Genomic DNA, 17181 nt, shown 5'->3' with positions numbered 1-17181 from the left:
GCTCTACTCCAATCATCGGGAATTCGTCCCTCTGTCCAGGCTTTCTGAACTATGCAGTGCAGCCACTGTAAGACTCTTATACCACCATACTTCAGCATTTCTGGTCGAATATCATCTACTCCTGCTGCCTTTCCACATTTCAAGCCTTTGATGGCTTTTTCTACTTCAAGAATGGATATGTATTCCTGACTGCATGCCTGGTCAGTGTTTTTTATCACTGTGCTGTCATCACTGCTTGTTTCATTTAGCAGTTTTTCAAAGTAATTACTCCATACTTCAAGGATATCTTTTTCTCCTGTTTTCATTTCACCTTTATCATCTCTAATTCCTTTTACAGCACTCTTTCCTCCATTCCTAAGCTTCTTCAACAACCTCCAGAATATTTTGCCACCTTCTTGATATTTATTTTCTATATTCTTGCCAAAGTCCTCCCATGACTTTTGTTTAGCTAGTTTTACACACTGTTTGGCTTTCTTACATTTGTTTCTGTATTCTGTAAGAGTAAAAGCTGACTTATTTGCCAGGAACTTTTGATATGCTTTCTTCTTTTCCTTCACTGCCTCTTTAACTTCCTGTGTCCACCAGGGAGTTCTGATTTTTTTATCTTTGCACACAACCTCACCACATGCCTCTCTGGCAGAATCAATCAATGTTTCCTTCAGAGTTTGCCACTGAATCTCCAAGGTTTGATTCCTGTTCTCAAACTCTTTCATTTTCTTTTCAATAATATTTCTGTATTTTAGTCTACAGTTTGCATCTGAGAGCTGCTCAACTTTTATTCGCTTTAAAACTTTCTTACATGTTATTCTTTTCAATATGAAATTCAATTTTATCCTGCTCAAGACTAAATAGTGATCACTTCCAATTTCAAATCCTCTGTACACTCTGGTGTCCTGCACCAGGGAGAAAACATCACTATCAACAATAACATAGTCAATGAGACTTTTTTTATTCCTAGCCTCTTCTCTCCATGTGAATTTGTGCACATTTTTATGTTGGAACATGGTGTTAGTAATAACCAGTCCATGTCCTGAGCAGAAATCCAACAGATATTTGCCATTATTATTAGCTTTGCTCTTTTCTCCAAATTTTCCCAAAATATTTTTGTATGTCTCACAATCATTTCCTACTCTACTATTTAGATCCCCAACAAGGACCAACTTTTCCTTTTTCATTGTGTCAGTTGCTTTTTCTAAAGCCTCAAAAAATTCCTCCACTTCTACCTTAGTAGAACCTTCTGTGGGACCATAGGCACAAATAAGTCTCACTGTCCAGTTCCCCATTCTCATATTTGCCCACATTACTCTACTTGAGACTGCCTGCCATTCAAGAAGATTAGCCTCGTATTTTGTGTTGAATATTATGGCTACTCCTTCTTTTCCTTGATTGTCATTGCCTGAATAAAAGCATTTTGTATTTATTGCTCAGAAAGATCTCACCAGTTTTGGTCTTTTTTGTTTCAGTCACCCCTATTATGTCGATCTGGTACTTATCTAATTCCTCAGCTAGCTCCATTTCTTTGCCATTCAGGCTTCTTATGTTGATAGTACCGATCTTTAACTCTGGTGATGTTGAGTTGGGGTTTGTTTTCAGATTTGTTTCAGTAGCTGACTTTTCGCTGTTCACCCTGGTTCCCTGGCGAAAACAACGGGGGCCTTGTTTAACCGGGCGACGCCCCAGCCGGCATGAAATTTTGTCATGTTGTACCATCATTTTTTATTTTGGTTTAACCAATAAGAATACAATTTGGTCGGCTAAATCCCAAATTGCCAGCCCATCCTCGTTCGTTCAGTATCAAAGTAGATACCCAACAGGGTGCACCACGAGAAGGTGAGGATTGGACATTAGGTCAGAAGCCCTGGTCGGTTCTCCGCATTCCTTTAAAGGCTATGTGGAGGTCTCCTCTCAGTTATACAGCTTTGACCCTTAAGCACCCCTAGGCTGAAATGTTGGGAAATTAAAATAGTTATGTATAGCACGGTTGTAAAGTCCATAATTTCTAAAATGAATGCTGATCACCATGCAACACTAAAAGAAAGGACTCAACGTACTGTAATTTCCGCATCGTCTCTCTGATAATCTGCTTTAATTTCGCTATTATTGAGGTTAATTCATTTTCATTGATGTAAAGGAAATATTTCAGCACTTGGCTAGAGGGAACAGAATAGGAGACCTATTTTTTGAGGTCTCTTTTGTATACTCTTGTCTGCAGTCTGCATGACACAGTTGGACAACTAATATACTAAAAAAAATTCTTTTCTAAGGAAAAAAAACACAATAAAAACAGATAAAAATCACCACTTTTACACAAGCCCTAAATTCACCATCACAATGTAACCTTGAACCCAAATCTTCAAATTATCTTGAAAAAAATTATACTTGACAAGCTATTATATTCTTGTTTTAATCCTTTATGTTAGCAGGAGCAAACAAAAGTTTGCACATGAAATACTTCACAATAAATTGTCACAGCATCCCATAATGCATAGCATATTCCCTTTCAGATGTTTCTATTGCCACATGTAATGGAAGTCAACAGCTTTTCTGTTGAGTAAATTGCTAAAACAAGATCCACCTTTAACAAATCCATTCTGTCCTCTATAAAGTATCCAAGTGCAAAGTGAGACTTAAATTGGGCTTTCACTTTTCTTGATGACAAATTCAGAAATGCAGATTGGTCTGTAATTAGCTATATTATTTCTAGCTCTACTTTGCATAATGGAATTACCTTGCCTTCTTTCCATTTATTAGGAATCATGTTAACTGTAACTCAGAAGGTCAGGAACACACCTTAATTCTCTTGTACATTCTATTATTACCCATACTGATATCCTGCCTGATCCTAAAGCTGTGTTCACCTCAGATAGTTGAATTTGAACAGAATATGAAATACAGCTAATTCTCTTTTTGCATGGCTTTTTTTTTACATGATTTTGAAATAAAATGGTTTAAAAAACAAAAGCAATTCTATTTTTACACTGTGTATTTTGATTTAACATGGTTCAAATGTCACTTATTTTAAAAATTTCTGTTTGAATTCAGTTCTGTTAAAAAGGGGGTATTTCCATTTTTAGTATGGTATATACGTACTTAAACTTGAATTTTGGGGAACCCTTTCGATGTTTTAAATATCAGGGATTACTCAACGCTACAGATCATAGACAAATGCCAAATAGAACTTATATAGTGAAATCACTAAAAAGTGTTGGTGGCTTTAAAGCAGCTAAGGATCGTATGACTCTATTTTGCAGCAGTGCTTCAGGAGATTGTATATTAAAACCATTACTCATTAATCAATCCCTTAGACTGCAGGCAATGAAAAGTGTGGATTTTAACATGTTACCAGTGCACTGGAAGGCAAATAAAAAAGGTTGGGTTACAAAAGAAATTTTTAATTAATGGTTCCAATGGGAAAAAAAATCTGGACTTTAAAGTTTTATTGATTATAGACAATGTGCCTACCCATCCTGTTTTAAAACACCCTAATGTGGAATTTGTTTTCTCAGACCTAATACAACATCCTTAATACAACCACTAGACCAGGGTGTGATTGCTGACTTCAAAACTTACTACATAAGAAGAACATTCCAATACATTTTGGATAAACTAGATAAGGATAATTTACTGACAGTTATTGATGTGAGGAAGAAATTTTCTACTTTGGATTGCATAAACTTGCTAAGTTGATGTTATCAGAATTGAAACCATCAACTTTAAATGCATGCTGGAAAGCTACTTGGCCAGAATGTGTGAAAAAGAAAACCGCTTACCTTTGCATACAACTGAATATCCCAATATCATCAGATTAGCACATGCAGTTGGCAGAGAAGAATTTGATGATTTTTTGTCTGCAGATATTGAAGAATTGATGGTTGACAAGACTGTTAGTGATGACAAAATAATATAAGCTGTCCTTGAGAATCTCAATGAAAAAGAAAAAAAAAGTGATGATGAAGAGATTCTACTCACTGCAGGATTAATTAAAGAAGGGCTTCAAATGGTTAGTAAAATTGCAAAGTCATTTTCTTGCACATGATCCAAATACTGAATGAGCTGAATAGTTTAAACACCATACATGAAGTCATGTATGGTGCAATATGAAGAATTATACAAAGATCTAGTCAAAACAGGATTTCAACGATTAATTACAGAGTTTATGGTAAAAAAAATCAACCTTCAGAATTATTGGAAATTAATTCTAATTTAGTTCCTTTTACTGAAGAAAATTTTTTGCCATTGCAGTATAAACAGGACAGTCAGTGTGTCAAGTGATGGAAGTGATTTAATTCCATTCTCACACAAAAGAATGTAGCTACTTTCAGAAAGTGATGGTGAATAAAATTTAACTAATAACGATATGCGTGGTGTATTTGGGCCTTTTCGAATTTCTTTTTATTAGTGACACACTATTTTCTTTAAGGGATTGTGCGTGTGTGTGTGTGTGTGTGTGTGTGTGTGTGTGTGTGTGTGTGTGTGTGTGTGTGTGTGTTTGAAAATAACTTATATTTTGTACTGGGTTTGCACATTTGGAACCATTCTTCTATTTTTTCATATGCACTGTATTATTTTTTACACATTTTCATTTACGCGATTTTTTCTGGAACCAAGCTACTGTGTAAATGGGGAATTGGGTGTATACTACAATGGTTTTTTATAGGATGAAAACTGAGAAGAATCTTTAATATCTCTGTCTCATTTCCCTTTATCTTTTGATCTTGTTCTCTTTGGCTTCCAGAAAACTCATTCATCTGTCTGGAATACATAGCTTACCTAATAAGTTATGGATCTTTAGGAAGTACAAATGCACACCAAGGCAACACAATAATAAATGAAATATGTGGATCTTACCTGAAAGTCATATCTAGGTGGGGGCATCCTCAATGGCCATTTGTAGAGGGCCTAGGTTGTAAATTAGGATCTCTGAGGATTAATGTTTCCCATATTTTGAGAAATTTCTTGCATCTGTATTTACTTAAATTCGATTGATTTCTGAGTGCAGCTGCAGATTTTGAAACACACTTTCCTTTTTAAATTTAATGTAATGGAGGATGGAATGATCATGCTGTAGGACCATTTTTATTCTAGTCTTTGAAAATAACAGATGTAGTGAATAAAAATTCATCTGTTCCTGAATAAAAATGAATCCTTCTATGTATTATAAGAAGTGGGCTGCATCGACGATTCTCCAACAAAATACATGTGAGATAGCTATTATTGATAAAACAGAAGAACTAACACCACCATCATCAAATTCCTGACATGTACCCTAAAGGGGTGTACAGGATATGATAGTACTATGATATATGATAATGTAAGTTTTTCTTATGAAAAACTTACATTATTACTAACTTCCTATCTACAATTCCTCCAAATCAATCTGTTATCTGTCAATACTCCAGCATTATCAGATCTTATATTTCTATCTTCTAATGTACTTTTTAAGGCACTTTTTACTATATCAGTCCACCTATATCTTCCTGCCAACCTGGCAGAGAACACTTGTTTTGCTAATCTTTCCTCTTTCATTCTGTTTAAATGACCATACCACCTGAGATTATCTCTGCTAACTTACTCCTGGATGCTAACAATGTCAAGTTCTTTCCTAATATTCTCATTTTTAATATTATATTGCCATTGATGCCATCTGTTCACGGCCCTAACCTTTCTCAGGACTCTCTTATCTTCAGTCTCAGATCCATAAGTTAAAACTGGTTTGAACACTGTCTTGTATACAGCTAATTTAGTGTTTTGACTAATTTCTCTCTTATTCCATATAAATTTATTCAGTTGACTTCCAACCATACCAGCTTTGTTGATTCTGTTATCTATTTCCATATTTAATTTACCATCTTCATTAAAAATTGTGCCTAAGTATCTGAAATGTTTTACTTGTTCTATAGGTTCTCCATTCACAATGCAGTTGATATTTTCAGTGCTTCTGCCTATTTTCATTGTCTTTTTATTGCTGACCTTCATGCCATATCTATTACAACAGTTTCTTCAATTTAATCAGGGAATCTTGCAGACTTGTAGCAGATTTATTTAGAAGTGTAACATAATCTGCATAAAACAAAGAGCTAAAATTAACATATCCAATTTTGACATCAGTTTTAATACCACTTTCCTTTATAATATAATCCATATAGATAATGAATGACAGAGGAGATAAAATACATTCTTGTCTGACACCAGATTTAATATTAAACCACCTTCCTGTACTTCCTTCAAATTCTAACTGCTGACTTACAACTCAAATAAAGACTAAGTATTGATTGATATAATGCCCAATTGACACCATACAACTTAGTGTTTTGAATAGCTTCTCTCCTCGCATCTTGTCATATGCCTTTTCCAGATCTACAAAACTTAAATACAGGATCTTTGTTATATTTGCATGATTTCTCAACTATTTGTCATAAAGTGAAAATCTGATCCCAACAGCCTCTATTTGGCCTGAATCCAGCTCGATCTTCACCAGGATTCCCTTCTACAATTCTTCTCAACTGTTTCTCAAGTAAACTTGCATAAATCTTACCAGAAATACTCAGTAGATAAATACCTCTGTAATTCTCACATTGTTTTGATAACAAATAATTAAGGAATTGACAGCGTACACTAGAAATATAAATTAAATCAACTTTAATATATACTTTCCGATATTTCGGCAACGTCACATTGCCATCTTCTTGGGAACTTAAAATAAAGACAAGTGCATGCAAGTACTACATAACAGCAAATAAGAAACAAAGCGAGGAAGCTACTGTTTTCCTAAAGTCATGATGGTGCCCCCTGCCGGGCTATATTGGTAGTTCTTGGCCTTTGGGCTGAAGTTCTTCTGATAAATGTTTCCCAAATTTGGGGCAGTCTTATGCATCCAAATTTGTTGAGGTTTGGCATGTTCCTAAGGGCTGAGGCTGATTCCATGAATAGTCTTTCATATTTGAACTTGCTGCGGTGTATTACTGTGGCTTTCTTCCACCTTATTCTGTGGCGAGTATCCAGAGCGTGGTCTGCAAGCCCAGAGTGGCTGTACTGGTGAAATCAGATGTAGTCCTTGTTGTTCTGTGATTCTGATATTTGCTGTCCTTGGCCAAAGTAGGACAATTTACAGCTGAAAGGGACCTGGTATATACCAGGTAGGTCTAGGGGAAGTGGTTGGTCTTTAGTGGAGCAGATAAGGGATGCCAATTTTCTATACGGTCTGTAACAAGGGGTCAAGTCATGTTTTTTTAGGATTTTGTTGATTTTTTCCAAGGTGCCTCGGACGTAGGGAATGGTGATGGATTTAGAGTAATCTTTTTTTGTGGGAGGGAGGAGGATTGTGGATAAGTGTATTTTTTTAATTTTTTTTTGGGGGGGGGGGTAGCCATTGGCTGAGAAAGTGTCAAAGATGTGATTTAGTTCAGTGGTAAGGGCTTGATCATTTGAACAGATTAGTTTTGCCCTGTTGAATAGTGTCTTAATAACTCCATATTGTTGTGAGGGGGGGAGTGATGGGATTGTTGGTGAATGTATCTGCCTGTATGGGTGAGTTTTCTATAAACTGAGAAAACCAAGGTTCCATCAGGTTGACGGGAGACTAGTGTGTCTAGGAAGGGGAGGTTATTGTTTTTCTCTTTTTCCAGGGTGAACTTGATTCTAGGGTGTTGGTTGTCTAACATGATAATGCTGGTTAAACATGATAACTAATAATTAAGGAATTGACAGCGTACACTAGAAATATAAATTAAATCAACTTTAATATATACTTTCCGATATTTCGGCAACGTCACATTGCCATCTTCTTGGGAACTTAAAATAAAGACAAGTGCAGGCAAGTACTACATAACAGCAAATGAGACTGAAGCTAGGAAGCTAACATTTTCCTAAAGTCCTGATGGTGCCCCTGGCGGGCTATATTGGTAGTTCTTGGCCTTTGGGCTGACAAATTTGGGGCAGTTTCATGCATCCAAATTTGTTGAGGTTTAGCATGTTCCTAAGGGCCGAGGCTGATTCCATGAATAGTCTTTCATACTTGAACTTGCTGCGGTGTATTACTGTGGCTTTCTTCCATCTTATTCTGTGGCTAGTATTCAGAACGTGGTCTGCAAGCCCAGAGTGGCTGTACTGGTGAAATCAGATGTAGTCCTTGTGTTCTGTGATTCTGATATTTGCTGTCCTTGGCCAAAGTAGGACAATTTACAGCTGAAAGGGACCTGGTATACACCAGGTAGGTCTAGGGGAAGTGGTTGGTCTTTAGTGAAGCAGATAAGGGATGCCAATTTTCTATACTGTCTGTAACAAGGGGTCAAGTCATGTTTTTTTAGGATTTTGTTGATTTTTTCCAAGGTGCCTCGGATGTAGGGAATGGTGATGGATTTAGAGTAATCTTTTTTTTGTGAAGGGGGAGGAAGGTGGATTGTGGATAACTGGTTTAAGTATTTTTTTAATTTTTGGGGGGGGGTAGCCATTAGCTGAGAAAGTGTCAAAGATGTGATTTAGTTCAGTGGTAAGGGCTTGATCATTTGAACAGATTAGTTTTGCCCTGTTGAATAGTGTCTTAATAACTCCATATTGTTGTGAGGGGGGAGTGATGGGATTGTTGGTGAATGTATCTGCCTGTATGGGTGAATTTTCTATAAACTGAGAAAACCAAAGTTCCATCAGGTTGACGGGAGACTAGTATGTCTAGGAAGGGGAGGTTATTGTTTTTCTCTTTTTCCAGGGTGAACTTGATTCTAGGGTGTTGGTTGTCTAACATGATAATGCTGGTTAAACATGATAACTAATAATTAAGGAATTGACAGCGTACACTAGAAATATAAATTAAATCAACTTTAATATATACTTTCCAATATTTCGGCAACATCACGTTGCCATCTTCTTGGGAACTTAAAATAAAGACAAGTGCAGGCAAGTACTACATAACAGCAAATGAGAAACAAAGCGAGGAAGCTACCGTTTTCCTTAATTAGTTATCATGTTTAACCAGTGTATAAGCCTTTCTACAAGAATTACGATCATCCACGGAGATTCCTTCGCACGCAAGGCCTGCCATTATGGAAAACTGTAGCTGAAGTTATCCAGACAACTGAATCGTCTGACCTTCCTAAAATGCTGCCAAGCTAATCAAGTCATCCCAAATTGTGTAAAATTTAAGCACCATTTCAGTTCACAGAAAGCTCTCTGTATCTACAACCGGGTGAGCCAGGCTTTACTTCGAGAGCAAATTACCGCTACACACGGCTCCCTAGCCGACATAAACAGAGCTATTTTAGTGCTAGAGAATGAGCTTTCGACTACGCTTAATCATGAGCTTTGGTCAGTTCTACATGACATCTCGTGTACTGGGGCAAATAAAGAATTCGAACGAATACAGAGTCGACATATCAACAAGTTTGATAAATTAAAAAAGAACTGGACATCCAAACCTAAACTATAAACCAACACTGTAGTTAACCATTCTTCAGTTATTTTGAAGCCTGAAGCACTCAACGCTCTGTCACGTGGTCACAACTTCGGCATTGCTCCTAGAAAATTACCGGCCGAGGAATTAATGATCCAGATTGAACGCGGGATTCGCCACCTTCCAAACCACATTGCCAACGATATTAGATTGGATGTGGCCTGTGTTCTCACAAAAGCAAAACCACCAAAAACCAACATATCCATTAGTGAATACAAGTCACTACAAGAATTGAAGAAAAACAAAGAAATAGTTATCACCAAAGCGAATAAGGGGAACGCCACTGTGGTACTCAATCATAATGACTACACAGGTAAGCTTAAGGCTTTACTATTAGATCGAGCTACTTACCTCCCCATTGAATACAATCCCACCAACTCACAAATTAGAAAACTCCATAGGCTCCTTAAGAAGGTCACTTCTTGGCCTGTGGAGATTACCAACAGACTAAAACCATATAACTCTAGACCCCCCGGTATATATGGGCTCCCAAAAATACACGAAGAAAATGTGCCATTACGTCCCATAGTGGATAGCATTGATTCTCCCTTACAAACTAGCTAAGCATTTAGCCAAAGTGCTCTCACACTATACTGGCAACACACCATCACACATAAAAAAACTCAGCCCACTTCAAAGCCGGTATAGAAAAACCTTACACTCCAGCATAATGACATAATGGTCAGCTTTGACGTCTCCTCCTTATTCACAAATGTCTCCCTCAAAGAAACCTTAGAGCTAATCCAAGCTAAATTTCTTCCCGATATCTCAGCCCTATTTCAGTTCACAATGAACTCAGGCTATTTCGTTTGGCAGGAAAAATTCTACAAACAGATAGAGGGGACAGCCATGGGTTCACCACTTTCCCACCCTTGGCCAACTTCTTTATGGAGACTTTTGAAGACAAAGCCTTAAACTCAGCCCCACAAAAACCTACCATATGGCTTCGCTACTTTGATGATGTGTTCGCTGTTTGGCCACATGGCCAAATAGCTGATCTGTAATTAATAGGGCACATAAAGTTTGCTCTTCTCCAGAAATCTTACAACAAGAACTTTCCATCATTAAAAAGTTAATGGTATCTAATAATTACCACCCTAATCAAATCCAACAGATAATTGAATCTTATGTTCCAATACCTAAGGTTTCTTCAACAGTTTGCAGAGTTTCAATCCCCTATATTCCAGGAATCTCAGAACCTATAGGTAGAATTTTAAAAAAGTACCAATTGATTCCCACTTATATTCCTATCAACAAAATTTCTTCCTTATTGCCTTCTACAAAAGATAAACTGTCATCTCTGTCTTTGGCTGGCGTTTACAAAATTCCTTGTGAATGTGATGTTTCTTATTTTGGACAAACTGGCCGTTCTGTGGAAAAAAGAATTAAAGAACACCAATATTATATTGATTATAACAAACCTCTGAAGTCTGGTCTGGTGCAGCACAGTATTGACTGTATTCATAGTGTCCAGTGGGATAAAGCTGTTCTCCTCCATAGATGCAGATTCAAATATGAACGCTTATTCAAAGAAAGTTGTGAAACTATCTTACACCGACCGAATTTAAATAGAAATGACTGTCTTTCTCTCTCAAAGATCTGGGAGACTTTTATTTTATGTAATCATTAAAAAACTAATTATCTTAAATATTAATTGTTTATTAATTTCTTTCATTTCCTAGCTCGCAACAACATTGTATTTTAATAGGTGATCCACTGAATATTCATTACTTGTATTCTATTCCTATCTGTTTGTAACACTGAAGATGTACTATTATTTTTAGTACGAAATATCTACCTTATTTATTAATTAAAGTTATTACTGTGGACTTACGTGTTATTTTTAATAATATTACTTATTTACAGTCTTAACTCCTCCACTTGAAAGGCTCACAGTTCTACGATTCCTTTTTCGGAATTCTTCTATTAATATTCCTCCCATTGTCACATACAACTAAATAAACTTCGTAAGAACAGAATTCCTCCGTCTGCATTCTTAAACTTCTATTAACTCTCCCTTGTTTTTCCCCGTTACTTCGATACCGAACTCTCTCTTGTTGTTTCCGTTACCTCGATACTGAATGCTCTCTCTGTCGGCTGTCAATCACCCATCAAATTCTTCGGCAAGCATGCATACGCCCTGAAATTGGCAAGTAAGAAGTTAGGTATAATGGCTGACGTGTCATCTCCATTAGCGTTATGAGAATGTCTTTACAAAACACAGCACTTAATAATTTTACATCGGAATAAAATTTCTGAAAGTAACACAACTATCCAAATCCAGTAAGTGCATAAATTTAAAATTTAAAATTACGACTGTTTTTACAATTGGAAATTATTTATGTATATATTACTATGTAAAAAAGTGTACAATGATCATCACTGAATATAAGAAAATTTTTAGAAAATGAAGGGAAATATAAATATAACATGGAAATAAATACACATGACAAGCACAACAAATTGTTCAAGATGATTTGCAGCTCCATCAACCCACATGTATTCCTATCACTCTTAGTTGAATTACCTGATCGACATTATTATTTAATGGATTAGTCCTCCCCTTGAGTTATTTGCTGTGTACAACTACTGTTTATTATTGGTTAGTTATTTATATTTTGCAAATATGTATGTCAGGAGTTGATGGAATATGTTATTCGCTCCACCCAGAAACTTATAGGACACACACATATAATATCACAGATGTAAATTATTAATAATTCATTTGTCAATAATAAAGCATTTCTGTTCACACCTATTTTCTCTCTCCCTTATATTTGCCATTCTCACATGGCTCATTAATGATGGTTCACATATTTGCATGTAAACCATCTTGTATACAGCCTTTTAGTAATTCTTTATAACAAAAATGTTATAGGAAATAATTTGAAGGGAGATATTAAGTTGTTTGTTGATGATGCACAAGCTGTGTAGGCTGATAGTATTGGCAGAACATAATGGATGTCAGTTTAATGTGAGAAAGTATAAAGTTATGCATTTTGGATAGAAAGACTACAAGTTGTCACACTGAGGGAACTGTACTCCAGAAAATTGTTGAAGTCAGAGATTTGGAGGTAGCAGTAGATAGAGAGTTGAAGTTTAAAGGGCATATTGATAAAGTAGTCAGAGTAGCTCACAGGATTACTTGGTTATTGAAGAACACACTAAGAAGCAGAGATAAGATAGTTATCATTCCTCTTTATAAAGCCTTAATACGGCTATATCTGGAAAGTTGGATAAGAGTGGGTTTAGCAAAAGCATGAGGACTAGATTTTTTTTTATGGGTGTTTGAGTCAGTTGTGAGTGCTTTGTCTGTTAATGGTTTCAAAGAGAGGTATGATGGATATTGTGTTGATAGTTTGGGTTTCCAATGATGAGTCATAGGACTCCATGAAGACACTTGTGCAATAATAAAAAAAAAATTATCAACATCATCATCATCAAATTCCTGACATGAACCCTCAAGGGATGTACAGGATATGATAGTACTACATGAAAAATTTACATCATTACCAATTTTCCTCCAAATCAGTCTGTTACTTGTCAAGACTACAACATTATCAGATCTTATATTTCTATCGTCTAAGGCACTTTGTACCGTATCAATCTACCTATATCTTGGTCTTCCTCTGGGTCGTTTTTCTGCCAACCTGGCAGAGAACACTTGTTTTGCTAATCTTTCCTCGCCCATTCTGTTTAAGTGACCATACCACCTGAGATTAGCTCTGCTAATGCATTCCTGGATGCTGACAATGTCAAGTTCTTTCCTAATATCCTCATTTTTAATATGATATTGCCATTGATGCCATCTGTTCATGTCTCTAATCTTTCTCAGGATCCTCATATCCAGTTTCTAGTCTTTGGTCAAGTGTTTTATTTCTGACCCAGCTCTCAGATCCATAAGTTAAAACTGGTTTGAACACTGTCTTGTATATACAGCTAATTTAGTGTTCCGACTAATTTCTCTCTTATTCTGAATAAGAGAGAAACTGAATATGAATTTATTCAGTTGACTTCCTACCATATCAGCTTTGTTGATTCTGTTGTCTATTTCCATATTTAATTTACCATCTTCACTAAAAATCGTGCCAAAGTAGCTAAAATGTTTTACTTGTTCCAACGGTTCCCCACTCACAACACAGTTGCATTTTCAACAATTCTACCTATTTTCATTGTCTTTGTCTTTTAATGCTGACCTTCATACCATATCTATTACAACAGTTATTCAATTTAGTCAGGGAATCTTGCAAACTTGTAGCGGATTTATTTAGAAGTATAACATCATCCGCATAAAGCAAAGAGCTGACATTAACATCTCCGATTCTGATATCATGTTTAATACCACTTTCCTTCATAATGTGATCCATATAGATAATGAATAACAGAGGGGATAATGTACATCCTTGTCTCACACCAGATTTAACATTAAACCATCTTCCTGTACTTCCTTCAGTTGTAACTGCTGACTTAAATGGTGTCAATGGGGCATTATATCAAGCAAAGTATTGCTTGATATAATGCCCACTTGACGCCATATAACTGTAACATATTGAATAGCTTCTCTCTTAGCACCTTGTCATATGCCTTTTCCAGATCGTCAAAACTTAAATACAGATCTTTGTTATATTCCTATGCTTTCTCAACTATTTGTCGTAAAGTGAAGATCTGATCCTGACAGCCTCTATTTAGCCTGAATCCAGCTTGTTCTCAAGTATACTTGCATAGATCTTGCCAGGAACATTCAGTAGGAAAATGCCTCTGTAATTCTCACATTCAGTTTTATTTCACTTTTTATATATGGGTACTATGAGAGCTCTACTCCAATCATCGGGAATTCGTCCCTCTGTCCAGGCATTCTGAACTATGCAGTGCAGCCACTGTAAGACCTTTATACCACCATACGTCAGCATTTCTGGTCTAATATCATCTATGCTTGCTGCCTTTCCACATTTCAAGCCTTTGATGGCTTTTTCTACTTCAAGTATGGATATGAATTCTTGACTGTATGCCTGTTGAGTGTTTTTTTACCACTGTGCTATCACTGCTTGTTTCATTTAGCAATTTTGCGAAGTAATTACTCCATACTTCAAGGATATATTTTTCTCCTGTTTTGATGTCACCTTTATCATCTTTAACTCCTTTTACAGCACTTTTTCCTCCATTTCTAAACTTCTTCAACAATTTCCAGAATATTTTGCAACCTTCTTGATATTTATTTTCTATGTTCTTGCCAAAGTCCTCCTATGAGTTTTGTTTAGCTAGTTTTACACAGTGTGTAGTTTTATTACTTTTGTCTCTGTATTTTCTAAGAGCACAAACTGACTTATTTGCCAGGAACTTTTGATGTGCTTTCTTCTTTTCCTTCACTGTCTCTTTAACTTCCTGTGTCCACAATGGAGTTCTAACTTTTCTATCCTTGCAGACAACCTCACCACATGCCTCTCTAGCTGAATCAATCAGGATTTTCTTCAAGGCTTGCCACTGAATCTCCAATGTTTGGTTCCTGTTCTCAAACTCTTTCATTTTTTCTTCAATAATCTTTGTGTATTTTAGTCTGCAGTTTACATCTGAGAGCTGCTCAACTTTTATTCACTTTAAAACTTTCTTACATGTTATTCTTTTCAATATGAAATTCAATTTTATTCTGCTCAAGACTAAATAGTGATCACGTCCAATTTCAAATCCTCTGTACACTCTGGTGTCCTGCACCAGGGAGAAAACATCACTATCAACAATAACATAGTCAATGAGACTTTTCTTATTCCTTGCCTCCTCTCTCCATGTGAATTTGTGCACATTTTTATGTTGGAACATGGTGTTAGTAATAACCAGTCCATGTCCTGAGCAGAAATCCAACAGATATTTGCCATTATTATTGGCTTTGCTCTTTTCTCCAAATTTTCCCAAAATATTTTTTTATGTATGACAATCATTTCTTACTCTACTATTTAGATCCCCAACAAGGACCAACTTTTCCTTTTTCATTGTGTCAGTTGTGTTTTCTAAAGCCTCAAAAAATTCTTCCAATTCTACCTTAGTAGAGCTTTCTGTGGGACCATAGGCACAAATAAGTCTCATTTTCCAATTTACCATTCTGATGTTAGCCCACTCTACTCGAGACTGCCTGCCATTCAAGAAGATTAGCCTCGTATTTAGTGTTGAATACTATGGCTACTCCTTCTTTTCCTTGATTTTCATTGCCTGAATATAACATTTTGTATTTATTGCTCAGAAAGATCTCACTAGTTTGTCTTTTTTGTTTCAGTCACCCCTATTATGTTGATCTGGTACTTATCTAATTCCTCAGCTAGCTCCATTTCTTTGCCATTCAGGCTTCTTTTGTTGATAGCACCGATCTTTAACTCTGGAGATGTTGAGTTGGGTTGCAAACTGCATTTATTTTGGATAAAAATTCCTTTGTCTGAAGAAGAACCATTTCAAATTGCGAAAATGTCTAATATATCTATACCAGTGTTTAGGTCTTGTCGAAATATTGTTGAGGAGACATCTTTCAAAATGCTTCCATAAAAAAGTTGGCAATAGTTGGAGAAATAGGACTTCCTGTAACTATCTCTTCAATATGGTAATATTTGTTTTGAAAAGTGAAATAAACAGTTGAATAACAAAGTCAAAAAGTTTCACAGTATTTTAGATGGAAATTCTTGTTGGAATAATTCTGTGATATCTTATAAAGGAATGTCATTAAAAAGGTACAATATCTAAACTGATCATAACACCAGAAAGATCTAGATGATCACAAATGTTGTTTTTAAAGTTAAAGTGTTTTTAATATAAATAAATAGAAAGGATTGGAAGAGAGAGGCCTATAAGTATAATAGTCTCGAAGCATTAATAAAATATTTCTGCGGTATTCTCTTTTATCTTGAACAACAAAAACTGCCTTACCTTTATCTACTTCGGTAATAATCAAATTTTTATTTCTTAAGGACATAGGAGCTTGAAATTTTGAAAATGGGAGGAGCAGGTCTTTTCTTGAGGAGTAATAAGTGTTATCTGAGAGTGTGTTGAGTGCAGAAACAAGTTGCTGATAAAGATGACTTTCTATGATGAATCTTTTGACTCTTTGGAGTTTTGATAATGGTAATATTAATAATAGTTTTCATTTTGGAATGCTGTACATCATATCACTAAGAGGGATGAATTCAGTTTTTAAGAAAATTTCAAAAAAATCCTTAATTATAGTCACATACAAAAATTAGAAATGGATAAGCAGTTGTTAATGGAAAAGTTCCTAGCAGTCAAAAAGGAATGTACAAATCTTATTGAGGAAAGAACAGTCAAGGTAAGTTGAAAGTTTCTTTTTCACTGAAATATATTTTGGCATTATTTTTTCAGAATAGATAAAATTATCTAGGTATTATGTGAGAGGAAAGCCTCCACAGCTCATTTGATATGGATGTTGCCCTTCATTTGGAAAGAAATAGGTCCAATCCTGTGTTGGACATAAAAAACATTTATCAGTGCTTTTCAAGTGAAAGTGACCTAGCCAATCACATACAGGAGTAGCAAGGTTTATCTTCCCATAAACTTGAGTTTTTTCATTCCTGCAAAACATGCAAGCTGGTCAACAGATAATTTTACAGACATAGCAGACAATGCAGATAGGATTAGCTGTCTTATCGTTAAGTTTTTTAGGTGAGTAGTGATGATGATGACACGCCATTTGAGCTGAACACAGAAGGGAAGATGAAATGAGATTATATGAGTGTTGGTAA

At 35.8% G+C, this 17181-nt stretch overlaps 1 protein-coding gene across 6 annotated transcripts in view; it reads left to right on the top strand.

Moving 5' to 3' along the window:
- The window catches only part of LOC150094190 (uncharacterized), a 106455-nt gene that overhangs the window by 39428 nt on the left and 49846 nt on the right, over window positions 1–17181 (top strand). For all 6 annotated transcript variants that reach the window (XM_090412121.1, XM_090412125.1, XM_090412123.1 and 3 more), the window contains one exon: window positions 16656–16748. In XM_090412121.1, coding sequence (XP_090268247.1) covers window positions 16656–16748 — 93 coding nt within the window. The remainder of the gene's footprint in view (window positions 1–16655; window positions 16749–17181) is intronic.

The sequence above is a fragment of the Typopeltis vanoorti genome, chromosome 22 (assembly GCF_054136105.1).
Source record: "Typopeltis vanoorti isolate ZY-2024b chromosome 22, IOZ_Tvanoo_1.0, whole genome shotgun sequence".
In the NCBI taxonomy this organism is placed as follows: Eukaryota; Metazoa; Arthropoda; class Arachnida; order Uropygi; family Thelyphonidae; genus Typopeltis; species Typopeltis vanoorti.
Note: the sequence above shows the minus strand (reverse complement) of the source record. Positions and strands in the feature narration are given on the sequence as shown.